Source organism: Phalacrocorax carbo, chromosome 7 (assembly GCF_963921805.1).
Source record: "Phalacrocorax carbo chromosome 7, bPhaCar2.1, whole genome shotgun sequence".
NCBI classification, from domain to species: domain Eukaryota; kingdom Metazoa; phylum Chordata; class Aves; order Suliformes; family Phalacrocoracidae; genus Phalacrocorax; species Phalacrocorax carbo.
In genome coordinates, this window is record NC_087519.1 from 1,956,312 (window position 1) to 1,980,931 (window position 24,620).

At 53.3% G+C, this 24,620-nt stretch overlaps 1 protein-coding gene across 3 annotated transcripts in view; it reads left to right on the forward strand.

Annotated features, from left to right (window-relative positions):
• Positions 1-13,835: 13,835 nt before the first annotated feature.
• ITGA11 (integrin subunit alpha 11) overlaps positions 13,836-24,620 on the forward strand; it is a 51,855-nt gene continuing 41,070 nt past the window's right edge. For all 3 annotated transcript variants that reach the window (XM_064456023.1, XM_064456021.1, XM_064456022.1), the window contains exons 1-2: positions 13,836-14,013; positions 21,233-21,344. In XM_064456023.1, coding sequence (XP_064312093.1) covers positions 13,962-14,013; positions 21,233-21,344 — 164 coding nt within the window. In that variant the 5' untranslated portion in view covers positions 13,836-13,961. The remainder of the gene's footprint in view (positions 14,014-21,232; positions 21,345-24,620) is intronic.

The window sequence follows — 24,620 nt, forward strand, 5'->3', positions numbered from 1 at the left end:
TGGGGTGGGAGGAGGGTGCATGCTACAGCCCAGCTGCTGGTACAGGGTGTCCTCCCACGGTTTCCCTTCCTGTGAGCAAGAGTGAGCCGGCACCGTCCCCCTGCGGAGGAGCAGGCAGGGAAGAGCTGGCTGCAGGCAGCAAGGGAGCCAGCACACTCATTTTTTACGCATTACATCCTTTTCTGTGAATAAACTTGGGAGTTTTAATAGCAATATTTTTTTTGTATCCATCTGTGAATATGCACATATGGAGGAAGGGAGTGGAGGGAGTTGAAATAACAAAATACGGGAATTTGGGGATCTGGGGCGTACCCAAGGGCTTCGGGGCCAGTTGTGCTGATAACCGGGTGGTTGTCCTTGTAGCTGCTGGGGAGGCCGTGTGTCCTGGTGAGCTCGTTAGAGGGTCCTGGCATGGGGATGTGAATCCTGAATCTTAAACAGTTTTGTCCTCCCCAGAGGTGCCATGAATTGGAAGGAGGTGCAGGGCATAGCCTGGCTGCCCTGCACAGAGACCTCTTGGGAATGAAAAATGGGCTTTTAATTTCAGTCCCGTGCCATCCTTTGCCAGGAGGTCAGGAAAAAGCTGGCTCTCTGAAGCATTGACCGCTGCCACCTTTGCACATCGTTCCCCTGGCCCGTGTGTAGGAGAAATAAACACACCTCGAGCACAAGAAAAACCCACTGCCAGGCTACGGCAGGTTCACTTCTGGCGCTGGGGGGTCCAAAGCAGCCCCCCACATGGCAGAAATACCTGCAAAACTTCTTTTTAAGGTGTTCCAGCTTTGCTTTATATTTCTCCTGCCCAGCCCAGCAGTGGATGAGTGGCGGGGTGAGTCTGGCTGCAAAACAGCCTGGGTAACCATGGGGCTGGATCAAAGGCATCCACATTTGGTCTGGGTCCACTTAATGCTTCAAAAGGTGTTGAAAAGGGGCTGTGTGCATGTGTGTGAAGTGAAAAATACTGTAAAAGATTCCTTTTCTATAAATCCCTGCAGCTGAAATGGGGGCCAAATAGGACAGGCTGCCAAGTGCTGTGGAGGAGAAACCGATCCACCTGCTCTGGTTTGATTTTTCTAACAGATCTAGGTGAGCACAGCAGCAGAGCAATAATTTAGAGCTCTCCTAAATGGGTTTCAGGTGTGAGTAGGTAGCATAACATGGGCTATAACCCTAAATGAAAGGAATGGCTTTGCTTCCATAAATGTATTAACAATACATCATACTTAAGAGTAGTAGAGACTTGGCTACATACACCAAGAATTTTTTTTTTTACATGATAGGAGTATGGAAAAAAAAGTTGAAGTAGTAATTTTATAGTCAAGAGGTCCTGTAGTGATGGTTTTAGCAGGGTTTCTGGACTGGAGAGACCCAGGCTGGGTCTGGATCTGGGGTGCCTGGGTATCAGCAGCACCTGATGGATGCAGGTTGTGTCAACTAAGTGTGGTCCAGGGGTGTCCTGTGCTGGGATCACAGTGGAGCAGGGTGTAATGTCACTGCAGCCCCTGCCTGGGCACCCCCTGTCCCCAGGGTCCTGCTGAGCTTGGAGCTGGTGGGTGCGCTCTATCCAGCACACCTGACCGGTCCCAGTGAAAGGCAGCTGCTGGAGGAAGGGTCCCTGGCTGTAACCCTCCCCAGCTTGCCCTGCAGGATCACACCACGGGCTGGAGGCTGCCTTGGCTCCATCCGCCGTGGGGACGGGGGTGGGATTGGGGTGAAGGCTGTTCAGCCTTTGGCTCAGGAACCAGCACTTGTGTTTCTAACACAGAGCTGACCCATGAGGACCTGCTCCCTCGGGGCTGTGGGTGTCCCCTGTAAGCAGGAATGGGAAAGTCAGGCTAAGCTTGCACCCGGGCTCCCTGATTCCCCGCAGCCCCCAGCCAGTATTTATGTAATGCTCCTGATACAATTCCGATGGTGTTGGGGGGAAAAAGCACCTTTGAAGGGTTCGGCAAATCCCTCATTTTTAGAGCAGGGGGAGTGCGGTGTCCAGTTTCGTGACACCATTTGAGGCTTTTTCCCCCCCTTCCCTGAACAATAAACAAGTGTGTTTGCCATGGGGCTGGCTCCCCTTGCCCTGGCCACCTGCACGACTTACTGCATCTAATGAAACACATGTTTTCCCAGCAGTCTGGCCTGGAGGAAGAAGTCTGCAAAATGACATATTCTTTTAGTTACAGTTTGCAAAATTGTATTTATTTTTTTTTTCTGAAGTGCTAAATATAGCCTCTTTGAGTCTGGAGCAGGACTGCTTCTGCTGGCTGGGGGTAGGAGGGAGCAGAGTAGATATGCTGCAATGCTGGCAGCAGCTGTGGAGGAGCAGGAGAAAGTCTGCTTTAATAGGGATAGCATCTGCAGGTGGTGAAAGTTGTCTTTCCTCATTACATGCTTAATTAAAAAGGAAGCAAAGGGGATACTTGTGAATTCTCATGTTCAGCAGAGCCTGGTGGGTGAGCTGAGGGTCCCTCCTGTGGAGCCTTCCCTGGCGTGCACCAGCCCATCCCACTGGAAAAGGCTGGTTTTAAAAGCAAACGACATGGAAATAATTAAAAGCTCCAGGTTTATAGAATGATTTCAAGCTTTTTAAATCTGTAGCTATGAAAAGATATTGAGAACTTAAAAAAATTGCAGTGTTCTACTAAGGAGGATCTGAAATAGAAGGGAGAGAAAGTTGGGACATGCCGTAAGCAACTGGTGCCACTTTGCACCGGGGAACGCTGACTGGAGTGGATGTGGGCACTGATTCCTCGGGTTTTGAGGGCTCTGGAAAGTGAGATTTGCTGAAGTTGCTGTTAAATTATATAAAACATCCTTTTTCCCCCCACCTTTTGATCTGAAACCCAAGGTGTTTTTCATATTAGATACCAGTGTCAACCCACGTGGGCCGAGAGGTGTGTGGCACTCAGCTGCGCTTCACACCGGGTTTTGTTCTGTCCCAACAGCATCCTGACATCGGAAGAGGTGCCTTTATACCTAATGTTTGACTCCATCACAAATGTGGCACGCAGATGGAATAGAAAAAAAAAAAAAGTCTGATGAAAGAAAGATCTTAAAACCTGCTTCCTGACAGATTTATTTAGTTTATGAAGGTGCTCATTTATTAAAGTGCTGCATTTGGTATAAATGTCTTTTGTGAATGGAATAATTTTTCATTTGTCATAGCTTGGAAAATACAAAGTAGACAGCCTGGTTTCTTCACTTTTACTTCATTCTGATGCATGAATCTCTCTTTAGGATGGATTTTATCAGTGGTGAACAGTGTTACAGGTGCCCGGGCTGCTCGGAGGCCAGGTTCCCCCCAGCACCCCTGGGCCAGGTTTGGGTGTCCCTCACTCCGGGACAGGCTTGCACAGACCCGGCAGCAGCAGGACCCGGCTGCAGGGAGAGGTGGAGCGATGCAGACCGAGGGTGAGACCCAGCACCGTCTGCCAGAGGAGATGCTGGAGCTGGGTTTAAAAGAGGTAAATTGCCAGGAAGGTGGGCAGCCCTGGGCATTAACCAGACCCTGCTCTGCCCTCCTGAGTGGGTGCCAGCCTGCTGCAGCTGCTGGCACGTCCCGGGTGCGTGCTGGCAGGGAGTTTTCTCTGTTCCTAATCTGTCCCAGGCCCCCGGCTGGTTTGGGCAGCAAAACATCTTTTTCCTCTTACAAGCCAGGGCAGGTTTCTTGCTGATGCTGCATCCTTCCCTGTAAGCCAGCATTTCTGTGACACTGACTCATCCCCGCTTGCTGAAATACAGTCACTTAATCACACACCCCCCCTGCCTGGCCCTACTCCTGCCCAGCCCCGGGAGCACTGGCTGGGGATGGTCCCAGGGCTGTGGTCCCCAAAATGGGCAAGGGCAAGATCCAGGACCACTGGGCAGTGGGGGCTTTGTAAACAGCACTAGCTGCTGCAGGCAGGGCTTCTGCACATGCCACAACTTGGAGAATAATAATAATGCTAAAACAACACGTGGGGAGAGGTGGAGGAATCCAGAGGAAGCTGTAGTCTGGGATCTTGCTCTGGGGGGGCAAGGGAGCGTGAGTATGGACCCCTGTGGCTGGGGGGTTGCTTCCCTGCAGCTGCTGTAGCAAAGAGGTGACTCTTCCCCATCCTGTTTCATGGCAAAAGCCGTGGAGGGAGCCAAAATCCAAGCAAAGGACAAGGAAAAAAACCTAGTAATGCTGTTATATGATTTTAAGCAAGCAGAGAAGTTAAACCTTCAGTGAACTCCCAGGCAGAAGCAGGAGCGAGCAGCTCTGATGCTAGTGTGGTTTCCAAGCAATCTTGTCCCTGGGACATCTCTGGGCTGCTTTCATGGACTGGGGGAAGAAAAAGAAACCACCTGCTCATTGAGGTAATAAGTTGCTTAGCCTGAAATATTTCTCGTGCGGATCTTCAGAATCCACAAGGCATTTGTTTAGATGTTGAGACTCTGTTTTGGTGAGAGCCCGTCTGACGGCAGCGGCTTTAAATGCTTTCACATTTTCCTTTTTTTCCCATTTTTCTTGGTTCCTTTAGTTGCATGCCTTCGGATGGCGTTTCCTGCTCTGCAGACAATGCTCCATGGCGGAGCCCATGGTGTTCCAGCCAGCACCGGCAGCCAGGGGCCGGTGAAAAGTAGGATCAGTGTTCTCTGTGAAGACCTGGCTTGCTTTATAATGTCTTCAACCCCCTTTTTTCCCCCCCCCAGAAAAAAAAAATAATCTGAGAATGTGCTGGCATTCAGCTTTGGAGCAAAACCTCAGATTTCATTAACAAAGAAAGCACCTTCTTCTGGCGGATTGTTATTTAAAACTTCAACTTTCAGATTCTTTGGCAGAAGCAGGAAACTTTGCACTAACTGTAGTATCAAATCTAAAGCAGTGCAGATTGAGAGAGGCGATGCCTTGAGGATGATGCTTTTTCTCTGCCTTGCTCTGCTGTCCCCAGCACCCGACCTCGGCGGCGGTGCCCCAGGTCAGCGTGCATCCCCTCTGCTCTCACGGGAGCTGCAGGCAGGGAGGCTTGTCTCTTATTTAACTAATTGCTGTTAAACAGCTGCATTCTTGATGCATGGGCAGCGCACATGTGAGAGCACGTTTTGGATATCGGAGGCTCAATGCTGTTCCCAGCAAAGTCCGTTGTCTTCAGAAATGATGGCCAAAGGGCCACTCAGTGCAGCTGGACTCACACCTCCGTGCTTGAAACGCAGGGTGGTAGAGAAGCTTTTGGCCTGACAAACCGAAGGGGTACAGAGCCGCTTGCAAGCCGATTCATAAATGGAAAGCAAGGAGGGGATGCTTTAAAAGCCCCAAAGGACCATGTGCGAAGGTCTTTGCTCCCTAACACCAGTGGTGGGGAGGGAAGAGAAGAGCAATTTGCCTTTTGGGAGAGCGCAAGCTGGGGACATGAAGCACACCGGGATGCTCTCGCAAGGAAAGGTGCCCTCCGCTTGCTCCGTTGCAGGGCAGCCTAAGCAGAGGATGCCTAAGTTAATGCAGGTGATGATTCACAGGGCAGAGGGGATCTGCTAGTCTGCAAATGCTATGGCAGAGGCAATATCCCAGGCTGTCACCTGGGCACGGGGATGCGGCCGGCTGCTGGCCATCGGTGTTGGCAAGGCAGGGGACCGTGGCACTCGTCCTCCGCAGGAGCACTCAGCCAGTAATGGCCTTACCAGAGCATGGACAGCAAAGCAGAGCACTATCCAGACACCTGGAATGTGTTTAATCAGTCTCCAGAGTCTAAAAATGGCTCATCCTTCCTTTTTTTAGAGAGGGCTGTCTAGAAAATGCCAGCACTGAGTGCCCTTGGAGTCAGGTGAATGGGGACCTGGGGATCTGATTATGCTGCCTGATGGCCTTTCTGGTTTGGAAAGGCATTTGGGCTGCTTGGAAGAAGTGTTTTGTGAAAGTATGAAGGCTTGTTATAGTAACCCAGTTGCGATTTGGAGTGGGTGACGTGCTTATTTTCTGCAGTGGACTATTCTGGAGAAATGACAAAAAAATATTCAATTCCTAACCCACATCCAGAGGAGCAAGAATTCCCAGTAATGCGAGGCCTGGGGTCACCCTTTTGATGCTGCTGGTCTGGAGGGCAGGTTTGAAGCTGGCACAGAGGCGAGAAGCTGGTGGGACTCGTGCTGTGACGATCTCGAGCTTTGTCTAGATTTCAGGTCAAATTTGTATTTCCCTTTTCTGAAATGTTTGAATCCCTTCAAAGCTTGTGCTAAAAGAGGCTGTTACATTGCTTTCCTTTAAGGAGAAAAAAAACAACCCACGTTTTGGTCTCAGTGTAAAAATTCGCATCCTTTCTCTTAACCTCCCCTGAAGCACGTTCAGCAAAACCACCGAGCTCTGCAGGAGCCGGCTGCGCGGTGCCGCCAGGGCTCCGGCCCCACCTGGAGTCCATCAGCTACCTTTTTTCCTCCCACCCTGTCCGCATTAACACAACTCCCCCCTTGGGAGGGCCAGTGAAGCTGGGTGCAAGTGATACCCCTTGTTTAATCCCCAGGGGCACGTGGAGGGGCTCGAGAGGATGGTGCATGGGAGATGGATGCAGCACCCTTCTCCCGGCTGTGCCCCTCCTTTTCACACAACGGGCAGGAAAGCGGGTTTGAAAAACCTTTTTTCTTCCTCCTTCGCAAAAGATTTTTGTGCCCAGAGTTACTTTTACTGTTGCATATTTTCCTCTCCTGGAGGTTCAGCAGTGTATTAATCAAGCTCTCCTCTGATGTTGTGATTTTTACGGACTGCCAACTGCAGGCAGCCAGTTTGGCACGTTCTCTAGCCAACCAAGGTTTAAATGGCTTTACCATTTGTATTTAGGGCTTAGCTGTGTCTATCACTTCAGTAGAATTAAACTGGAGAAAAAAAAAACAACCTGATCAGAATTTGTACTGCGCAGCGATTCCCTCCAGTCGGGGAAGAATTGCTACATGTGGACAAACGGAGGTAGCAGAAACCTGCAGCTGCAAATAGCACTGCTGTGGGGCGGGAGAGAACTATTATGAATATTATTTTATATAACGGGGGGGATTCTGCAGCGGAAAATTTTCCAGGGGAAAGAATCTGTTTTGATTGGTGAGGTATTTAATTTCTTTTTTTTGAGAGAGAGAGGTATAAGTGCTTGGGAGGCAAGGGCTTTCCCAGGACCTCTTTGGGGTAACGCACTGGGGATGCACAGGGATCTGGCCAACCCCAGGCACCTGCCCCTTCCTTGTAGGGGGGTTGGAAAACCCCAACCATATGATTTTTTTTTTTCTTGTGTGCTGTATGTGTGGAAGAGACGTGAGCGGGATCCGAGCTGTGGTACCTGGGAACTCGTCTAGACGGCTTGTGTCATGGGTCAGGCGGGGAATTTGGACTTGGAGTTACTCAGCGTGAGCTCTGCCCCAGGGGATTCATCCTAGTAATTCATTATCCAGGCAGGGTGGATGTTTGTTCATTCAAAGTAAGAAATAAACAGGGAGAGATGAAATAAATAGAAAAAAAATAATGCTGGTTAAGTAAACAAAGAAATTCCTCGGTAGCGAACACTTCTTTTACGGTTAGTGCTCTGTAAATGCGGCATTGGGAAAGCTGCTTGAATCGTGAAGTCACCGCAGCAGCGCCAGACACCTGGGGAGCCTCAGACCCAGGGTCAGCTGGGAGACGAGTGACCTTAAAACATAGGGGGGGACCCCATCCCTGCAGCTGCTTCCTTGCCCCCCTGCACCCCGCAGTCCCCCCCGGGGGAGGCTGCGGCTCTTCCAGCTCCCTGCCCTCGCCGTTGGGTCCCGGGGCTCCGGTGACCCTTCTGGAGGGGCTTTAGCATGCTTCAGAAAGTGTTTTCAGAGTGTAAAGTCATCTGTTCAGAGGTGGATGTTTATAGCTGGGTGCCGATTGCCAAGACAGCAAGAAACATCCAACAAGGAACGTCTTCAGCTATTGAATTTGGTATCTATTTTATGCAAAAATATCGTTGGCGAGGGCTTTGCCACCTACCTCAGCCCGGCACTCCCGATGCCCCGCAAGCCCTGCTCCAGCTACGAAAGCATTTGGACCCAGCACAAGCTTGGTGGCATGGAAGGAGAGGAGAGAAGCATTTTGGTGGGGGCTAATAAATACGGTTTATGCTAATTGAGTGCTGGGAGCTAAGGGCCAAAGTTCTTCCAAACATGGGGGGGTGCCAAGCCTCTGCTTTCCGGAGGTTAACGTACTTTCCCCCCCTTTTTTTTTTCTTAAAAAAAAAAAAAGCCAGTGGGTCTCTGCAGTGCCACATCACCAGAGAATTTTCTCTTGGGTTAATGTATATTTTATCCCCTGATGTTGCTTCTAGTGTTGGGTGTTGCTCATGGCTGCCTCCTCCTTAGTTTCCTCAGAGAACCGGGAGGATGGGGGTCTCTGGGGCTCTGTGCTGCTGCAGTCTGTGCCCACCTGGGATGGCAAGTGCAGGCAGAGGGACCCTGGGATGCTGAGGGCAGGATCCCAAGGCTGCTCTGGCAAGGAGGCAGATGTTGAAGGTTGGTCTTGTAGCATAACTCAGGATCTTCCTGCTCCCATAGGAAACACACCCACGGGAGCCCTGGGTCCCGGCTCAGCATCTTCCTCTCCTTTCTCAGGCTTCAGTCTCCCTCTCCTCCCCTGGACGAGGCTGTACTCGGGGTGATCTCAGCTGGGTCACTGCCTTTGCCCTTGGGGTAGGGTGAGTGCCAGGGAGACACTGGGGCTCAGAGACAGCCCTGGAGCATCCCAAAGTGAGGAGCCTTCGGGTCATTCCCCCTGGGTGCTGTGCTGGCAGGGCCGGGGAGGCTCTCGCCTTCCTAATCTTGTGCTCTGTAGAGACGTAACATTTCCTGGCTTCACATGAAGCTGACAATCTCCGGGAGAGGCTGGCTTTCTGTTTATATCAGTTTTTGTTTTGGACAACCAACTCTCCAGAGCTCTGAGCTCAGCGGGGCCGTGGGTCGGCCAGGCGTGACGGCACCACGTGCTCTGCTGGCCCGTGCTTGCCCTCGGCACACGGCTTTGGGTTGCTCCCCATTGCCCCAGGGTGACAAATCTGCTTGCACCCAGCTGCACCCACCCAGGCGTCTGAGCACGTCGGGACCCCCAGGGAGCTGCTGGTGGCCTGGCTTCACAGTACCTTTTCCCTTCCTGCCATGCCAGAGCTGCTTGTGGCTGTAATCCTGACCCCAGACCAAGGTCTTGAGCAGCGTTTGGTGCTCCTGAGCTGGTGGATATGTGTAAACTGAGCATCCAGCCTGAGCCCATCCTTCCCCCAAAACTGCGGGAGAAGCACCCCAGGGTGCATCCTGGACCCTCTGCAGCACGATCACCCTGGGGCAGCTTGCAATTAAATCCCTGCAATACACTGTCAGCCCTTCCTCCATTTATATTAGTGAATTAGGGATTTTGTTTTCATTCCTGGCCTCTGTTTACATTCCTTGTATCCTAGCTTAATTCATCCAAAACTCCAGAAGCAATAGCATCCAATAGATGACACCCTCCAAAAGGTCAGGCATAAGGAGGCATCTGCTGCAATGAAAGGCTGAAGTCTGGAAAAAATGACCACACGTGGGAAAACCTACGGTGAACTGCTGGGATGAGTTCAAAAGGTAGGGAAGGAAGGTCAGGCAGCCGGTTTGTCGGTAGCACAAGCTCAGGTAGAGTTTGGAGGTGTCGGGGTGAGAGCTTCAGCTGGGACTCGGATGCATGGATGGAAGTTAAAGTTACTTACAGGTTTTTCTATTTGAGTGATGCACGAAGGCTTGCCTGGTTCAGCCATGCAGCCTGGGGTCATCCTCACGCAAGCTGCAAGGGCACGGTCAGTGCGGTATTCTCCTAATCCAGCTTTTATAAGAAGCTCATCCAAGGATGATAATTTGAGGAAGACACGAGATCTTCCCTTTGGGAACGGCTCAGGAACGGCTTGTGTAATTCCCTGACCAGATTTGCAGCCAGATGACCTTGCTGCCTGGGTTGAAACGGTCCTTGCCTGCTCTCTCTTTGCTTTTTACCAATTTGTGCTGGCACTTACAGAAAATTCTGATGGTCGGGAAGGTAAAAATCTTGCCCAAGGCTCAGGTGCAGAGTTCAGCTCCCAGGTTTTGCTTCTGCTGAAGGGAGGGGGTGGTTTAAGCCCAGTGGTGTTTGGCCGCAGAGCACGGATGATCTCCCATGTGCACAAGCCTTGGTTTGCACCTTGACACTTTTCTTGGAAACCATCAGGCTCGCAGAGGAAACATGAGGGTTGTTTTGGTCACAAACTTCTGACATCTGAGCCATGAGCAGAAACTTTTCTCAGGAGCCAAACTTTTTTTAGGGTCGGAGGCTGCCCTTCCCCACCAAAAGCTCTTGCTTTTATCTGTTTTCAGGAAAAAAACTGTTTTGTTTCTCACTTTCTCCACCAATTTATTCCTGGCTGCCAGAGGGCCCTGAAGGCTCGATGCTGCTCTCGTTGGGTCGTGCATGGTGGGATGCACAGTGAACCGGTGGGACTGATCCTGCCAGCAGCTGCAAAGCCCAGCATCCTGGCTCTGAGCACCCCGCTACACCTAAATCCCCCAGCAAAACCCAACATAAAGAAACCCATCCCACGGGCTCGCTGACAGCCAGGCAGAACTCGCAGCAAATCTTTTCCTACCGCCCTTCCAAGCGCCTGCGTGGGGACCAGCTGTTTGTTTGCAGCAGCACCGGTCTCTATTGGAGATGTCAGCCCCACGAGGAAGCGGCGCTGCCGGCCGGTCCTCGTACCCTGCCATGCTCACACGAGAAACAGCTCCCCTTGCTGTGGCTGTCGTTGCAGTCAGCAGCTGGGAAATAGGGGGGAAGTCGAAAAAAACTTTAAAATAACCCTCCTTCAGCTGCCTGAGTTTGTGTTTCGCCCCGTGGCAGCGTGTGGGGGTTCTCCCCGGCCGCCCCCGGCTCCATGCCGCTGCAGGCAGTGAGCTTTTTGGAAAGCGCTGCCTGGATGAAACAGTGCTGAAATTGGAGTGGGATCCAAAGAATGAAGTGGGAAGGCAGCTCTTAATATGCACCCAGCTTTTTTTCTTTTTACGGGATGAGTATCATATGATGAATACATGAAAACTATCTTCTGTAGGGTTTTTAGACGTTAAGGACCCCTGCTGCTGAGTTTTCTGCTGGATGTCGTGGGATGTCCCCACGACAACTTTTTGCAAGGGGTTGAAATACTATTATGTCCTTGGTTTTTGTTTTCCCATCCATCACTTCCACCGACAGCTGTTTACATTTTGGAAGTATTACATCAATATTATCACAGCAGAGCTCTTCTCTTTTGAACTCTTGGTGTTTCTCGCTCGTGCAGAGGCTCGGTTGCACTAAGATGTCCGAGGACAAGCGCTGATGGTTTAAACCAGGTTTGCAGAAGATCACTTGAGCAAGACCCCGCTCCCCCGCTATCCCAGTGGGGTCCAATTTAGGCTAGTGAGACACCCCTGGGGTTTTGCAAGCTGCTTGCAGACATCTGACAGAGGGAGAGATGAAGCAGAAGGGGTCTGATGGACGTCACTTATGAAACCAAAGCATCGGGGGTTTCTCCTTTTGCTTTGCTGTGCAGGAGCCTCTCGCGGCCAGTCCTTTGGCAGGAATGGAAAAGTGGATCCCCATGAATCCGATTTTTCGCTGGTTTCCAGGTCGGGGTGTTTGAGGCAGGAGGCAGCTGCTGCTCCTTGGTTTTCCGTGGAGATTTTTAACTTCTGAAATGCTGTGCTTAAGGCCCAGCTTGCTCTGTTTGGGGAGGGAGAGATAACATGAGGCCTGGGACCCTTCTTCTGATGGTATTTTTCCTGTTTTTCCTTGATAACCTTTCAAGCCAGCTGGTTCCAACGATCTGCTTCCAAACAACCTCTTTGAAAACTGAACCAAGATGCAAATGTCAAGATTATATAGGCCTTTTGTAAATTTTGGGTTTGTTTTTTTTTTTAAATGAAAAATTGGCTTGGCTTCCAACTGCATGGAGAGTTTAGTTCCCAGCAAGGGATTTCCCCTCACGTGCTCTGCCTGCGGCCCCAGGCTGGGAGCAGGCGCAGCGAGGCTGCAACTTCTGCTCAGAGCATCCACTTCTTGGGGATCCCTCCCTCTGTGCTCTGGTTACTCTGTGTTTTAAATCTCATCTGTACTTCCTGCCCAAGCTTTTTAATATTTCTTTTTATTCCCTAAAAACCACTTTTTTAACTCTCATCAAGCCAGAAATGCATTTTGTTCCCTTCAGCTATTACTGGCCCCTGAAGTTCTGCTTTTTCCTCCAGAGTTATATAGGGGAAAACCAGCCGGGGGACGTAGTTAAGAATTGAAAATGTCTCTCAAGCAGCGTTTTGCTGGTGGAAGGCGCACTGTACAAACAAGCTGAAGAGCATCCGCATCTCTGCGCCGTTTTGGATCCTACTGCTGCTTTGATCTATGTTCCAGACGCGTGTCCTCTCCCGCCTGCGGACCCCAAACGTATGTTTTCAGGAGGGAAGAGGGGAGAATGAAAAGAAACTGGATCTCCCAGCCCCTCTGTTTCATCCAAGAGTGTCTCAAGTGGAGCTTACCTCCCTCCCGCAGACCACAAACTGACTGATAGACACTCAGTAGGCAGAGCCGTCGGTGTTTGGACCCATCTCAAAAGATCTCTGCTCTCGGCTACGTGGGACGAGGGACAAAAACCCCCATCAGGGACATTTGCTTGCTCTTCTGCTTCGCTGCAGCAGGCAGACTGCTCTGGCTTTGCTTTTCTCCTGGCTGCGAGGTCGGTCGCACCGAGCTTGACTGCTGCAGGTAGTAACTGCACGTGGAGATGCTTTGGCTGCCAAACAGGGCTTGGGCTGGAGGGCAGGTAGGGAAGGACCTCCAGGGTCACATCTACTATCTGAAAACAGACCAAAGGCTGGGTTTATCTTTTCCGCTCGGGAAAAGTGGAAGCAAGGTGGTGGCTGGTCCTGCCTCCCCAGCGGAGCTGCCCCAGCTGGGCTGCATGGGCTGGTCCAGGAGCACTTGGGGCCGTGTCCCAGCCCCAGAGCCTCGCTGCGGTCAGGGCTGAGCTCCTGCTGGAGCTGCCTCCTGGGTGCCTCCTTCAAAAAGTGTCCCCAGCCTGAGGAGGAAGAGGATGGAGGGAGAAAATCCCATGCTGGAGGTGCTGCTGTACTTCAGGTGTTCTGGGCTGCTTAGTCCAGCCCAGAGGTGATGGGGCCCTAAATGACAGCAGTTGCTGTTGGGGTGACACTGGGGATACTGGCCCAAGAGCTCTGTGCAACAGGAGCACCCCATTGTGCCTGAGGACAGCCCTCAGAGGAGAAGAAAACGCTCATTAGCAGTTTCCCTCCTGCTCTGCTGTTTGCTTCCCTGATGGACTCTCCTGGGTGCCCGTGCCAGCGGAGACGTGCTGGTGCCTGGGTGGGTGCTGGGGAAATGAAACAGTGCAGCCGGGGCCCCCAGCGCTGCGTGGTGCCCTGCAGCATCGCAGCAGCCTCCTCGGTGCTGTGGGCACTGGCTCTGCCCCCCTCCGTCCTGGGGACGGCACCTGAGCGGAGGTGGTACCCAGCTGGAGGTGGCATCTGAGGAGATGTAGCACCCCAGTCTAGGTGGCATCTGAGTGAAGGTAGTGCCTGTGCAGGAGTGGCATCTGAAGGGAGGTGGCACCCCCAACCTTCAGTGACCCCGTTCAGACCTTCCATTGCCAAGCCCCCATTGGAGCAAGGAGCCCCCCGGGGGACCCCGGGAGGGTGCCATGAGGAGAAGGCCGGGGGGCTGACGTTCCCAGCTGACACAGCCCTGCTGGGAAGCTGATCCCTAAAGGGTGCCGTGGCCGCATGAAGGCTGTCCCCTCTCCCGTCCTCTCCTGCTGTACCTCCTACAAGTTTCACTCGTCCCTCCCACTCCCTCCCAATGCTCGCCTTCTGTCAGGGAGCCGGGAAAGGCTGGGGATAAGGAAAGGGCTCTGCAAGCGAGGCTACCAGTCTGGCTGGCTGCCTCCCGCGGATGCTCGGGGCCGGGGAGCAGGGCAGCCGGCGCTCCCATGGACCTCCCCAGCGGGATGCTCCTCGCCTGCTCCCTCTGCCTCCTGCCCGGTAAGCGCCCGCTCCCCCTCTTGCGCCCACCCCAATCCCCCAGGCAAGGGGAAAGCAACCGGGGGAATAACTTTTGCTTGTTTGGGAAAGGTGCTGGAGAAAGCCCAAGGTTAATAAGGCTGTTGGAAAAGTCTTCCTGGGAGCTGGAGGGAGGGAGAGAGGTGGGTGAAGGGGAGTTGGAAGGGATGGAGGGCTTTGATGGGCTCCCAGGAATAAGTGGGCAGCACGGCATCCTCCCGGCCCCCCTCCTCGCCTGGGCTAGACTTGGAGCGGGATTAGTGTTTTTCTGAAGCATCAGATGGTAGGGGGGAAAAAACGTCCCCCCAAAATAAAGCCAGACCCTTTTACCTAGAGTTAACTTTTGTGATCCACATGTGGTTTGTCCCGTTGCACATGAGGGGGCTGTGAAAAGAAAATTGCTTGGGGTTAAATGAGTTGAGAGGTTTTTTAGGCAAGCATTTCATTTCAGGAGGCGAGCCTGCAGCTTCCCCCATACGGCTTAGTCCATGTGGGACGAGCCCTGCCAGGGTCTGGAGTGTGAGGGGGGTCCTGCTTCTTGTGCACTCGGACTCGCTTCTTGCAGAAAGAGACTCCCCGGCAGCGGTCATTTTTGCTGCAATTACATCTGGCATCCTCCCGCGCATAGCCCAGGCTCAGAGCAGCCAGGCTGGGACCGCTCGGTGCTGCAAAGGGGAAAAAAAGAGCTTTGCCCTGCTCCCAGGAGCACAACCACCGGCTCACACCTCCCCACCAGCCTGCAGCGCTTCTGCCACTGCAAACTCTTCTAAACATCCTGATGGAAAAACACGCCGGGGCTGGTTTTTTTACTTCTTTTATTTTTTTATCCCTTTCTAATTGCGCTGTTGCTTGATCCTTTAAAGCAAGCCGCAGCAGAGCTGCCTTTCTTTGCTTAATAGGGAACATGTGTCTGTGCCTTGCATGGCGGCAGCGAGCGGGGCTGCCTGCGTGGAGCTGCCGGGGCCGATCGCTGCGGCACATCCCCGGCCGTGCTTACGTGGGCAGCCGAGTCCGTGGGGTGAGCTCCCCTTAAAGAGATGCTGCTCATAGACGTATGACAGTTATTGCAGAGCGTAGTCAGGGGATGTGGCAAGTCAGTGTCTCTGCCTTGGGCTGAAGAGAAATCCTCCATGCAAGGGTTCCTGCCCACGGGGGGTTCCTGCCCACGGGGGGTTCCTGCCCACGGGGGGTTCCTCCCTGCTCCTGGAGTGGCTGGCGATGGCAGCGCTACTGCAGCGAACGTGAGCCGTGTGCCGGCAGGAAGGGTTAATACTCCAGTGCTCTGTGGTGGTCTCCAGACCACGATAGGATGCGTTGTGGCTACCGGTCGATATATTTTGCCGAGGACTAATGCTGGTGTTTTGCCATCTGGACTAAAATCAAGTTCTTGCAATGTGTGGGACACCCCCCCCGCCCAGGACCCTGGGCTGAGCTGAGGGTGCTGGGCTGGGATGTGCATCCTCAGGGACGGTCCCTTCACCGGGCGGGCCGTGCTGCCTGTCCTGGCGTGTGCGCTTGCATGCAAACCATGCTCTGGTGGTGTTTGCCCGAGGGAAACCCCCCTCCCCGCTCTCTCCGGTGTCCTGGGGGGAACCTCCTGCACATGGGCTCTGTCCCCAGGCTGGGAGTCCCCGGAGGCACTGTGGCATCTCCGGCACTTGCTTGGTTATTACTTGTCACCAACAATAGTGCCAAGGGAGGGGGCAGGCGATGCTGGCAGCCGGACCCCTTCCAGCGGGCACCTTGCAGTGCTGGGGACCGCCCCCACAGTGCCGCTGTACACAGCCCATCCTGGGGACATCCCAAGGTGTCCCTAAACGTTGGATCAGACCAGCTCCTCTTCCCTGAGGCTTGGGTGCCAGCAGGGCACAGGTCTGGGCTGAAAGCGGGGGAGCCCGGCCAAAGGCTGCTGAGCCATGGCTTGTTGAAACAAACGCCTTCGGCAGCCACGATAGCCCGGTTGCTCGCTGGCGCTGTGCGCCGGCAGGGAAGCTGCGGCTTCCAAAGGATCCAGGGAGGATGCGCTGAGATGCGATAGCTTCCCTTGTGTCGGACCATGCATCTGTTTTCCTTCGCTGGTTTGGTTTTCCAGAGAAGGTAGTTGGCTCCTTCCCTCTCTAAAGGGTCACCGAATGGTGAAACCATCGTGCCTGCTCGATGGGGCACGTTTGGGATTGTCCAGGTGGGCTTCCAAGGGATGCTCCAGTCTGGGCTTTGATGGTGGGTACTTAATTTTGGGTGGCTGCACAGCCCCACAGTGGGGCTGAGTGGGACCCCACCTCCCCACCTCACAGCTGTCCATCCACTGGCCAAGGTTTGGTCAGGGAAGGTCCTTAAACAACCCCCCCTGAGGGGGCTGAGAAGCCAGCCCCCCCTTGGCCCCCACAAGCTATCGCTTTCCTGCTGTCTCACTGGGAAAGGGGCGGTCAGAGACCTGCCGCTATTTATTGCTGATGCCGTTTGCATTATCGCTAATTAATGCGCTGCAAATGAATAATCAACACGTTCCTTGGGGCTGCGAAACGAGGCCATCAAACGGCTCCTCCCCAACGTTTGGGGGGCCAGAAAGCTGGAATTATGGAAGCACAAAATACTTGTGTAGCTAACGCCCTGGGGCTGTTTGTCAGAGATTTTGTGGGTAACCAGGAATGTCACAACACACGAGCCGGTGATGACTGATCCTCTGTTCATCCTCAGTATTCCCTGGCTCTCCATCCACCGCTGCAGCAGCCACCAAATCCTGAGCTGTTTCCTAATAGCTGATGACAAATGCTGGCTTTGAGATAGTGACCTGGAGAGGAATTTGGTGCTTTCACCATCTGGTTCGGCAAACAGTGCTTCATAAGAATTAAAGCTAGAGGGAAGCACAGGGACATGTGGTCCACCCTGCTCCTTCTCAGGGCCTGCTAGTTTTTGCCTAAATACCTTATATCAAGCTTAAACATTGTCTAGTTAAACGAAATATTTCAGTCCTAAGAAAAGAAAAAGTAATGTGCATGGCAGATGGGTGGCTGCGGAGCAGCCGATGTCATCAAAGCCCATGTGGTGGTGGGGATGGGGTCGCAGGGGCCCAGCCCAGCGCCGGGTGGCCAGTGGCACGCCCAGGGATGCTGAGGATGCAGGAGTTGCAGTGGCGATACCAGGATCCACAGACCCGCTGCCCCATCGCAGAGGTCCCTTCTCCTGTATGGGCTGGAGCGATGAGAGAGGAAGCAGGAGCAAGAAGAGCAAAGCGCATTTCGAAGTGCCAGACCGAGCTGCTTGACCCCAGCACGCTCCAGGTTTTTGGCAGATGTGAGTTTTCCCCTGGCCACGCACTCTGAGGCTCCTCCAGTGAGCAGCTCGCTCGTCCCTGCAAGAAAGCAAAACCCTGGAGCAGCATGTGCTTTTTCTCGGGTCACCTGCAGGGCCCCCAAATCCTGCATCTCCTCCCATGCCACCCCTGGGGTCCTGCAGCAGCCTGGCAGCGGGCAAGCTGCCGTCGCCCTGCGGAGTTCAGCAGAAGAGCCCATGCTGATCCGGATATACGTTCCCATGGGGTGGATTCAGCTGCAGCCTTTGAGATGCTTCTCCTCGCTGTGTCACTGGCCCGTGTCGGCTCGGCCTCTCTCCAGAAGCCCTCTCCCAAGCTGTGAAAGTGCTGGAAGCCAGCGAAATACGCTGGGTTTGCATGATGCAGTCAAGAAAATCGACTGCGCTTTCTCTGCAGTCAAAAAAAATAAAAGGAAATTCTTCCGGCAGCTCCGCTGCCTGGCTTGCATCTCCTTAAATTGTAAAGGTTTGGAGCAAAGGCAGCGAGCTAAAACCCCAAACCTCTCATGGCAGCAGAATTAGCCTTGGGGCATCGCAGCAAGCGCTGCCGGGCTGTGTTACGGCACCTTCCCGGAGCCCCTTTGCCGGCGGTGGATCCCGTTGCCTGCCCGAAGGATGCAGGCAGGAGGCACGGGCAGAGGTGTGGGCAGGAGGATGGTGCTGGGGCCCTGAGAGCATGGCCCTCCCGAAGGTTTCCCTTACAGGGATGACTTATTCTTATTCTTTTTGGCAGAAAAGGTGGCTTTTATTCCCAGTATTGTTTCCCAAATGTGTTTTAGTTTTTTTCTTTACAATATTTGATCTGACGAGAATCAAAAGTTTGGACTCGACAGAAGCTCCTAGTTCGGAAAGGAGGTATTTGAGGCTTCCTGCCTTGGCAGCATCGCAAGCAAAACATGTGGCTTTTGGTCACTTATTTATGACAGTGATGTCACTCCTGACAAGAAAATGAGGCTCAGTTCTTTGGGTTGCTAAATCTCCTTGACAACCTCTCAAAAAGCTCCCATTAGTTTAAGCCAGTTTAAATATTCTCTGATTATTTTTTTTTTCCTTCCTGCCTCGAATGCACCACATCTGTCAGCTTTCTGAAATTCCCTCCCTCTGCCATCCACAGCCTGGAAACTTTCTTCCAGACCATTTTGCTTTTCCAGCCCCATCACATCCCCCAGTCCCCACTACCTGCTCCGAGTGGGATGCTGCGGCACGGTGAGCGGCACGAGCCCCTTGCGGTACTTCTCCCTGCTCCCCCTGATTCAGAGGCCTTTGCACATAACGAAGAATTTGTTCTATTTATTTGGGGTTTATGTTGCTTTTCCCGACCGTCCTGGCTGCCTTTTGCAGCTGCACGATGGCATCCTAAGGCAAGGAGCCACGGGATGGGGGTTCCCAACTTGTCCTGGCGTTCCTGCCCCCCGAAAAAGTGCAAAATCAGAGAAACTCTGCTGAATGCAAAAGAAACAACCAGAAGAAAACCTGTCATATCCTCTCTGACACTTGCTTCGTACCCAAGTGCCTCTGCATTACATGGAATTAAATATTGCTTGAAATACAACCCCCGCCTCCCCAAAAGAACCCCCTCTTCCAGCCAGGTCCAGGGGTCACCCTGCCTCATCAGTGGCAGTGATGTGACACCCCGGGGTGCTCCCAGCTCCCCGTCCCCACAGCCTCCCCTCACCTCCTTTGCCCATCACCTCTCTCGATGGCCCATCCTGGCCTCCATTTCTCCACTGGGTAACAGTTAACTCAGAGGAGGTTTTAATTTGTTTTATAATGTCAAATAAGGTCAATCTACCGCAAAATATGCTGGCTCTTATCCCCCGTCTCCGTTTTTTTCCCCCCTGCTTTCTAGAATTTCTTTCGGTAGGATTTTAAAGCTCCTTACCTCAGCTCTCCTTGGTAAGACTCCGCGGTTCTCTGCTTCCGGAGCCAACGTTGCAGATTTGTTCCTATGACTGCAAAAACACGGGTTTATCCCTAACATTCCTACCTATAAAAACACTTCCCATACTAATTTTTCTGCCTGGGAAGTGGCATTCCCAACCTTTCCTGTTGACAACTCCTTTATACCCCTATAAATACCAAAAGTGATTCCTCTGCTGCTTTTAAAGCCGTCCTTACTAAGGACGCCAGGATCTTTTATTTGCAACCTCAGCTACTTTCTGCCTGAAGGCGAACAAAGAGCCGGGGTATCCTGGCGTATCCCTCCCTGCAGCACCCTCTGCCATGCAGTCGCTCCTTGCTGGGACCTGGGCCGTGCCCCTCCCTGCTTAAGCAAACCCGTGGGGAAAACAATGTCATACATTAAAAACACCTCCCTGTAGAAGCCGCGCAGCGTTTGCACCCGTGGAGGGTTTGAACGTGATGCTGGCCTGAGCCAAAGCGTTTGTCTTTCTGGATAAAGACTGGGATCCTGGGGGCTGATACCTGCTGGCTATGGGACATGGGCCACGGGTGGCTGCAGCATTTTGCAGCCACCATTAACAGAGTGCACGAGCCCCTCGGCACAGATAGTACCCCCTGCCCAGGGGTGGCCTTTGCCCCCAGCCTGTTTCTCCATTGAATGGACCAGAGGGGCTGTGGGCACAACTGGGGGCTGCTCCTTCACCCGTGCATGGGTGAAGGGGCATCTCCAGCAGCCCTGGAATGCCCCAGTCCTGGGGAGACTCATCCAGCCCCCCCCGTCTGCACACCCTGTGGCTGGGTCCAGCTCCTGGCAGAGGGAGGACCTGCCAGACCGATCCCCCAGGATTTGCTCCCTGGCAAACAAATTGCTCTTGAAGGTTGACCAGCGCGGGCTGCGAACACCGGGCTCCCCGGAGCCGGGATGCCGTGGCCAGGGATCCTGCTCCTGCTGTCCTGCAGGAAGGGGTGTCCTCCAGAGCAGCCTTCAGGAGAGGACTAAGTCCAAAAAATCACCCCATCCGGGCCTGAGCATCCATCCTCGGGGACATCTCCCTCCAGAGCTGCCTCTCCCTAGCAAACCCCCCAGCGGCACTGGCTTTGACTCACCTGGGAAAAGTGAATCCCACCTTTGGTGCTTTGGGGGGACACACACGTGGTGGCAGCCACCTCCACCACAGGCAGCTGCTGCTCGAGATGCAAAGTGTTGCAGAGCAGCATCACCCATCACAGGGGGCTTGAGGAGAAGGAAGGAGGGTGCTTTCCTCTCCCCTCCCCATGCCCCTCCTGGCAGCCCTGGCTTCAGCTGATTCACTTATCGAGCAGCCTCAAGAAAAAAATACCTTTTCTTTTAGCATAAACCAGAAATGCACTTTTTCTTTGGTAGCAGTGGTGGGCACCAGCTCAGCAGCCCCAGGGAGCATGTTGGTGCCTGCTGGGGTGAAGTCCCTTTGCAGGTGGGCTGGGGAAGTGGCTGCCCTCCAGGGTTGTGCAGCTGTGGCCTCTAAACCCTAATTGAACCAGCTTAAAGCTGTAGCCCTGGGGCTGGCTGATCCATGGGGGCTGGGTGCTGGAGAGAGGAGTGCTGGGTGGCTGCAGGTGAGGTGGGGCTGCTGTGCTTTGGACCTTGCAGCCTCCTCTCTGTCGTAGCTGGCTGTGGGAATGCTGTGCGACAGGGCTGCTGTGATGGGGTAAAACCACCCCTGTTTTACCCCATGGGGGTATAATATACAATTTGGGGAAGCAACATTCCCTGTATGGTTGAGTTGGAGGCACCTCTGAATGTTGTCTAGCCCAACCCCTGCTCAAGCAGGGTCACCTGGAGCAGGTTCTCCAGGGTTGTGTCTAGTTAGAGTTTGAATATCTCTGTGGGTAGGGAGAGCACAGCCTCTAGGGTTAACCTGTTCAGTTTCTGACCACAGTAAAAAAGTGTTTTCTCCTACTGTCTCAGCACCTTGGCTGATGGGGTCCTTCTTTTTTTTCTCCCCAGGGTTCAGTGACACCTTCAACATTGACACCAAGAGGCCCAAAATCATAGCTGGCTCTAAGGAAGCGTATTTTGGCTACACGGTGCAGCAGCATGACATCGGGGGGAAGAAATGGTAAGTGAGCTCTGCGCCGGCTCTGAAGAGAAGGGGATCTAAAGCAACTTACCCAAGATGCTGAATATCTCCTCCTGTTCCATCCAACCACTGCTTTGGGGCGAGCAGTGCTGCAGCTCCAAGGCAAAGTGAGGTTTGCTCTTGGTCATGCTGATGCCAAGCCAGCATGGGTAAAGCAGAGGATAGAAACCCCCTTCCTTTCACAAAAATAAGTTTTATGTGGGGGATAACAGTATATTTTGTATGTGTATGGAGGGTGCCACGCTCCGACTCCTGCCCGGCTGCCTCTCAGTGGCAGGTGCTGTGCACAGGGCTTTGCTCCAGGCAGGTTCACTGTTCCCCAGGGCTCCACGGCCTCCGATGCTTGCTGGAAACCCATCTGGGTTTTGGGTTGAGGCCATCCTGATTTGTATAGTTTCCACCAAACAGCCGCGATCTGCAGAAGCGCTCAGACCTGCCTGCATCTCTCAGGAATGCAAGATGAGACTCGGATGGGCTTTGCTTGAGCTTTGGGTTTTGTGGCAGGTTTTGCTCCTTGCCAGGGCTGATCCCAGCTGGGGGATCCTGCACAGATGTTGGCAGAGACCCTTGGTGCTCTGCAGGAGCACATCTGGATGCTGCTGTGATGAGGGCAGCTCAAAAGCCCATGAAATCCCTTGCAACTCAATTACTGGGGAGCTGAAGGATCTGGCCCACGGGTGGATGACAGCCAGGCTTAAGGCAGTAAGCAAATATGTAATTAATGCAGATGGACGCCCCTGAAATTCAAAGCTCAGACCTGCGTTGCCTTTGCATGACCTTTGCTGGTGTTGGGCAGGGTGTGGGGCTGGACCCTGTCTTGTGTCCCCAGCGTGAGCTGAGATTTCACTGCAAGGAGGAGCAGGGAGGTTTGGCTTTAACCTTGGTCCTTCCCAGCTGCCGTGAGCACAGCCTGAAACCCTTCCGCTTGCTGCTTCCCTTCTGTTTAATGGAAGGTCGGCGCACGCTGCGGTGAGCCTTTCCACTGGCTCTGAGCCTCAGTTTCCCCCAGGGATTGTGTTCTTTTCCCAAACAGTACTGTGCATCCAGTTAATGGGGTGATGTGGATGCTGCAGCCCCCGTGCTGCATCGGGGGCTGCAGGGGCCATCCAGGCTCCAGTGTTCCCAGCTGTGTCCCAGGGAGCTGTTTGCAATTAAATCTGTGCTGATGTTCCCACTCTCCAGGTCACCGTTTCCTTCCACCATCCAGCAGACTCAAGTTAATATTCATAAAGCTTTGAATGATGGGATAGGGTTCAGCTTTCGGCTAGGAGTGTGTGCTCTGGGATGTGCTGGGAAGGGGGGGTGCTGCCTGGAGTGCAGCCCATGAAGCTGCCTCTGCCCCATTGCAGAGGTGGGTCCTGAGCAGGTATTTCAGCACTCCGTATCCCCTCTGAAGTTCAGAGGCTCACATCTGTGTGGCTTTTCCACTGCTTCAGCTCAAGACTGAGCGTAAGGCTCCCCAGAAGCATGACCATGCCAGGTACCAGAGCATCCTTGCAGCGGGGCATCGCCGTGGTCCATGAGCAGGTTTGCATGCAGCAGTCAGGGAGCTTTCTCCTAGAGCTGACCCTGCCTGGGGCCATGTTAGGGACCAGGTGGTCTCTCGGGATCCTTTTCATCCTCACTCTCCATGAACCTGTGCCATGGGACTGTTTCTCATCTAGCCAGCTTACACTTAAGCCAGAAACATCTGGCATGGGACACAGCCCTCCACTCTTTCTTCACTTGAGAAAGTGGATATTTACCCAAAGAAATGCTTTTTTGGGGGGGGTAAAGAATTTTGGGCAGCCTGACAGCACAACTGCTCATGGCCAAAGCTGCTGGAGCACAGCATAAACACGACTGTCGAGTAGTTCCAGTAAGTAAAGCAAATTTCTGCAATGTCCCCTGCTCAAGGCCTGGGTGGGGACAGCTGATGTTAATGGGTGATGCTGCTTTGCTTGCCATGAAGTCTTCCATCCTTTTCTTCCTCCATGTGATGCTGGAGCACATGTGGGCGGCACCGTGAGCTTAATTTCTAAGGGAATCTCAGACCAGCCTGGTGTCTCCATCTCTCACCTGCTCCTGGCCAGAGCCCAGGCATGTCTGTGAGGTGGTGGGATGGGGGCCATGCTCTCCACGGCATTTGATCTGATTCTTCAGAGCATGCGAGTTCTTCGTTTGCACAGACCTCTGCTGTGAAATATTTTTTTTTTTATCAGGAATGGATCCAATACCCCAAAAATGTGGTGGTATTTGCACTCGCCCCTGCAACAGAGTCCAGCTCTGCAGAGGTGTCTGCCAGGTCAGGGCTAAGCCTAGGAAAGGCTGTTCAGAGATCGTAGTTCTTCGGAGCAGATAAAGAGCAGGAGCTGAGTGTCTTTGCCATCACATTCCTCCTGCCTCTGCTTCTGGAGAATATCCCTTTTCTAATCTCATTTCATCCTAAACATGCCCAAAGTCTCCCCTTGAGGAGAGCACTGTAGCTGGATGTGAATGGCATGCAGGCACCTTGCTCCAAGGTGCTCGTGTGCCACCGTGCTCCCCCAATGACACCCATGGGTGCAGGCAGTGGGAAACCCGCCTGGGACCACAATTGAGCCTTGCTCCCGAGGAATAACCATCCTCGCCCACCCCTGGGCGGGAGGTGCGGGGCATGGATGCAGCCGAGCCCATCCCATCCCTCGGCCCGTCTTGCAGGGGTCCTGGTCAAGGCATTTCTGAGGGATCCCATGCAATTCCCCCGTGTCCCTCAGGGTCCGGTTTCCCTGCCAGGCAGGGATGGCAGCAGTAGCTAAGCCATTGGGTGTTCGGTGCCTGCATGGGCTGGGTTTGCTGCTCTGCAGAGATTTCTGCCCAAAGTGAGCTCTCTGAGGGAGAGGTCCTCTGGAGACGGGTGGAAAACACCCCTTTTTTTTTTTTTTAATATTTTCAGCCCAATCGTAGCTATAGCTGCTGTTTTAGGCATGATCCTACATGCACCCCGGCAGAGGGACCACAATTCCCATGCCTTTTGGGTGCTCTTATGCTTTTTTTTCTCATGCCTTTGAGCTCTCATCATCACTGATGGGGTAGTCAAGGGCTGGCTTCCCTGGGGACCAGAGAAGGGAAGATTTTGTCTCCTTTCCCAGCAGGACACTGGAGCAAAGACCAGCTCTGTCTCGTTTTGGCCCTTCTCGCATCCCTCCTGCCAACATCAGGCAGGACACAGCTGTAGTTTTCTCTTCTGTCTGTTCCTCGGCATGAAAAAAATGGATGTTCTCTGCACAGAATGAG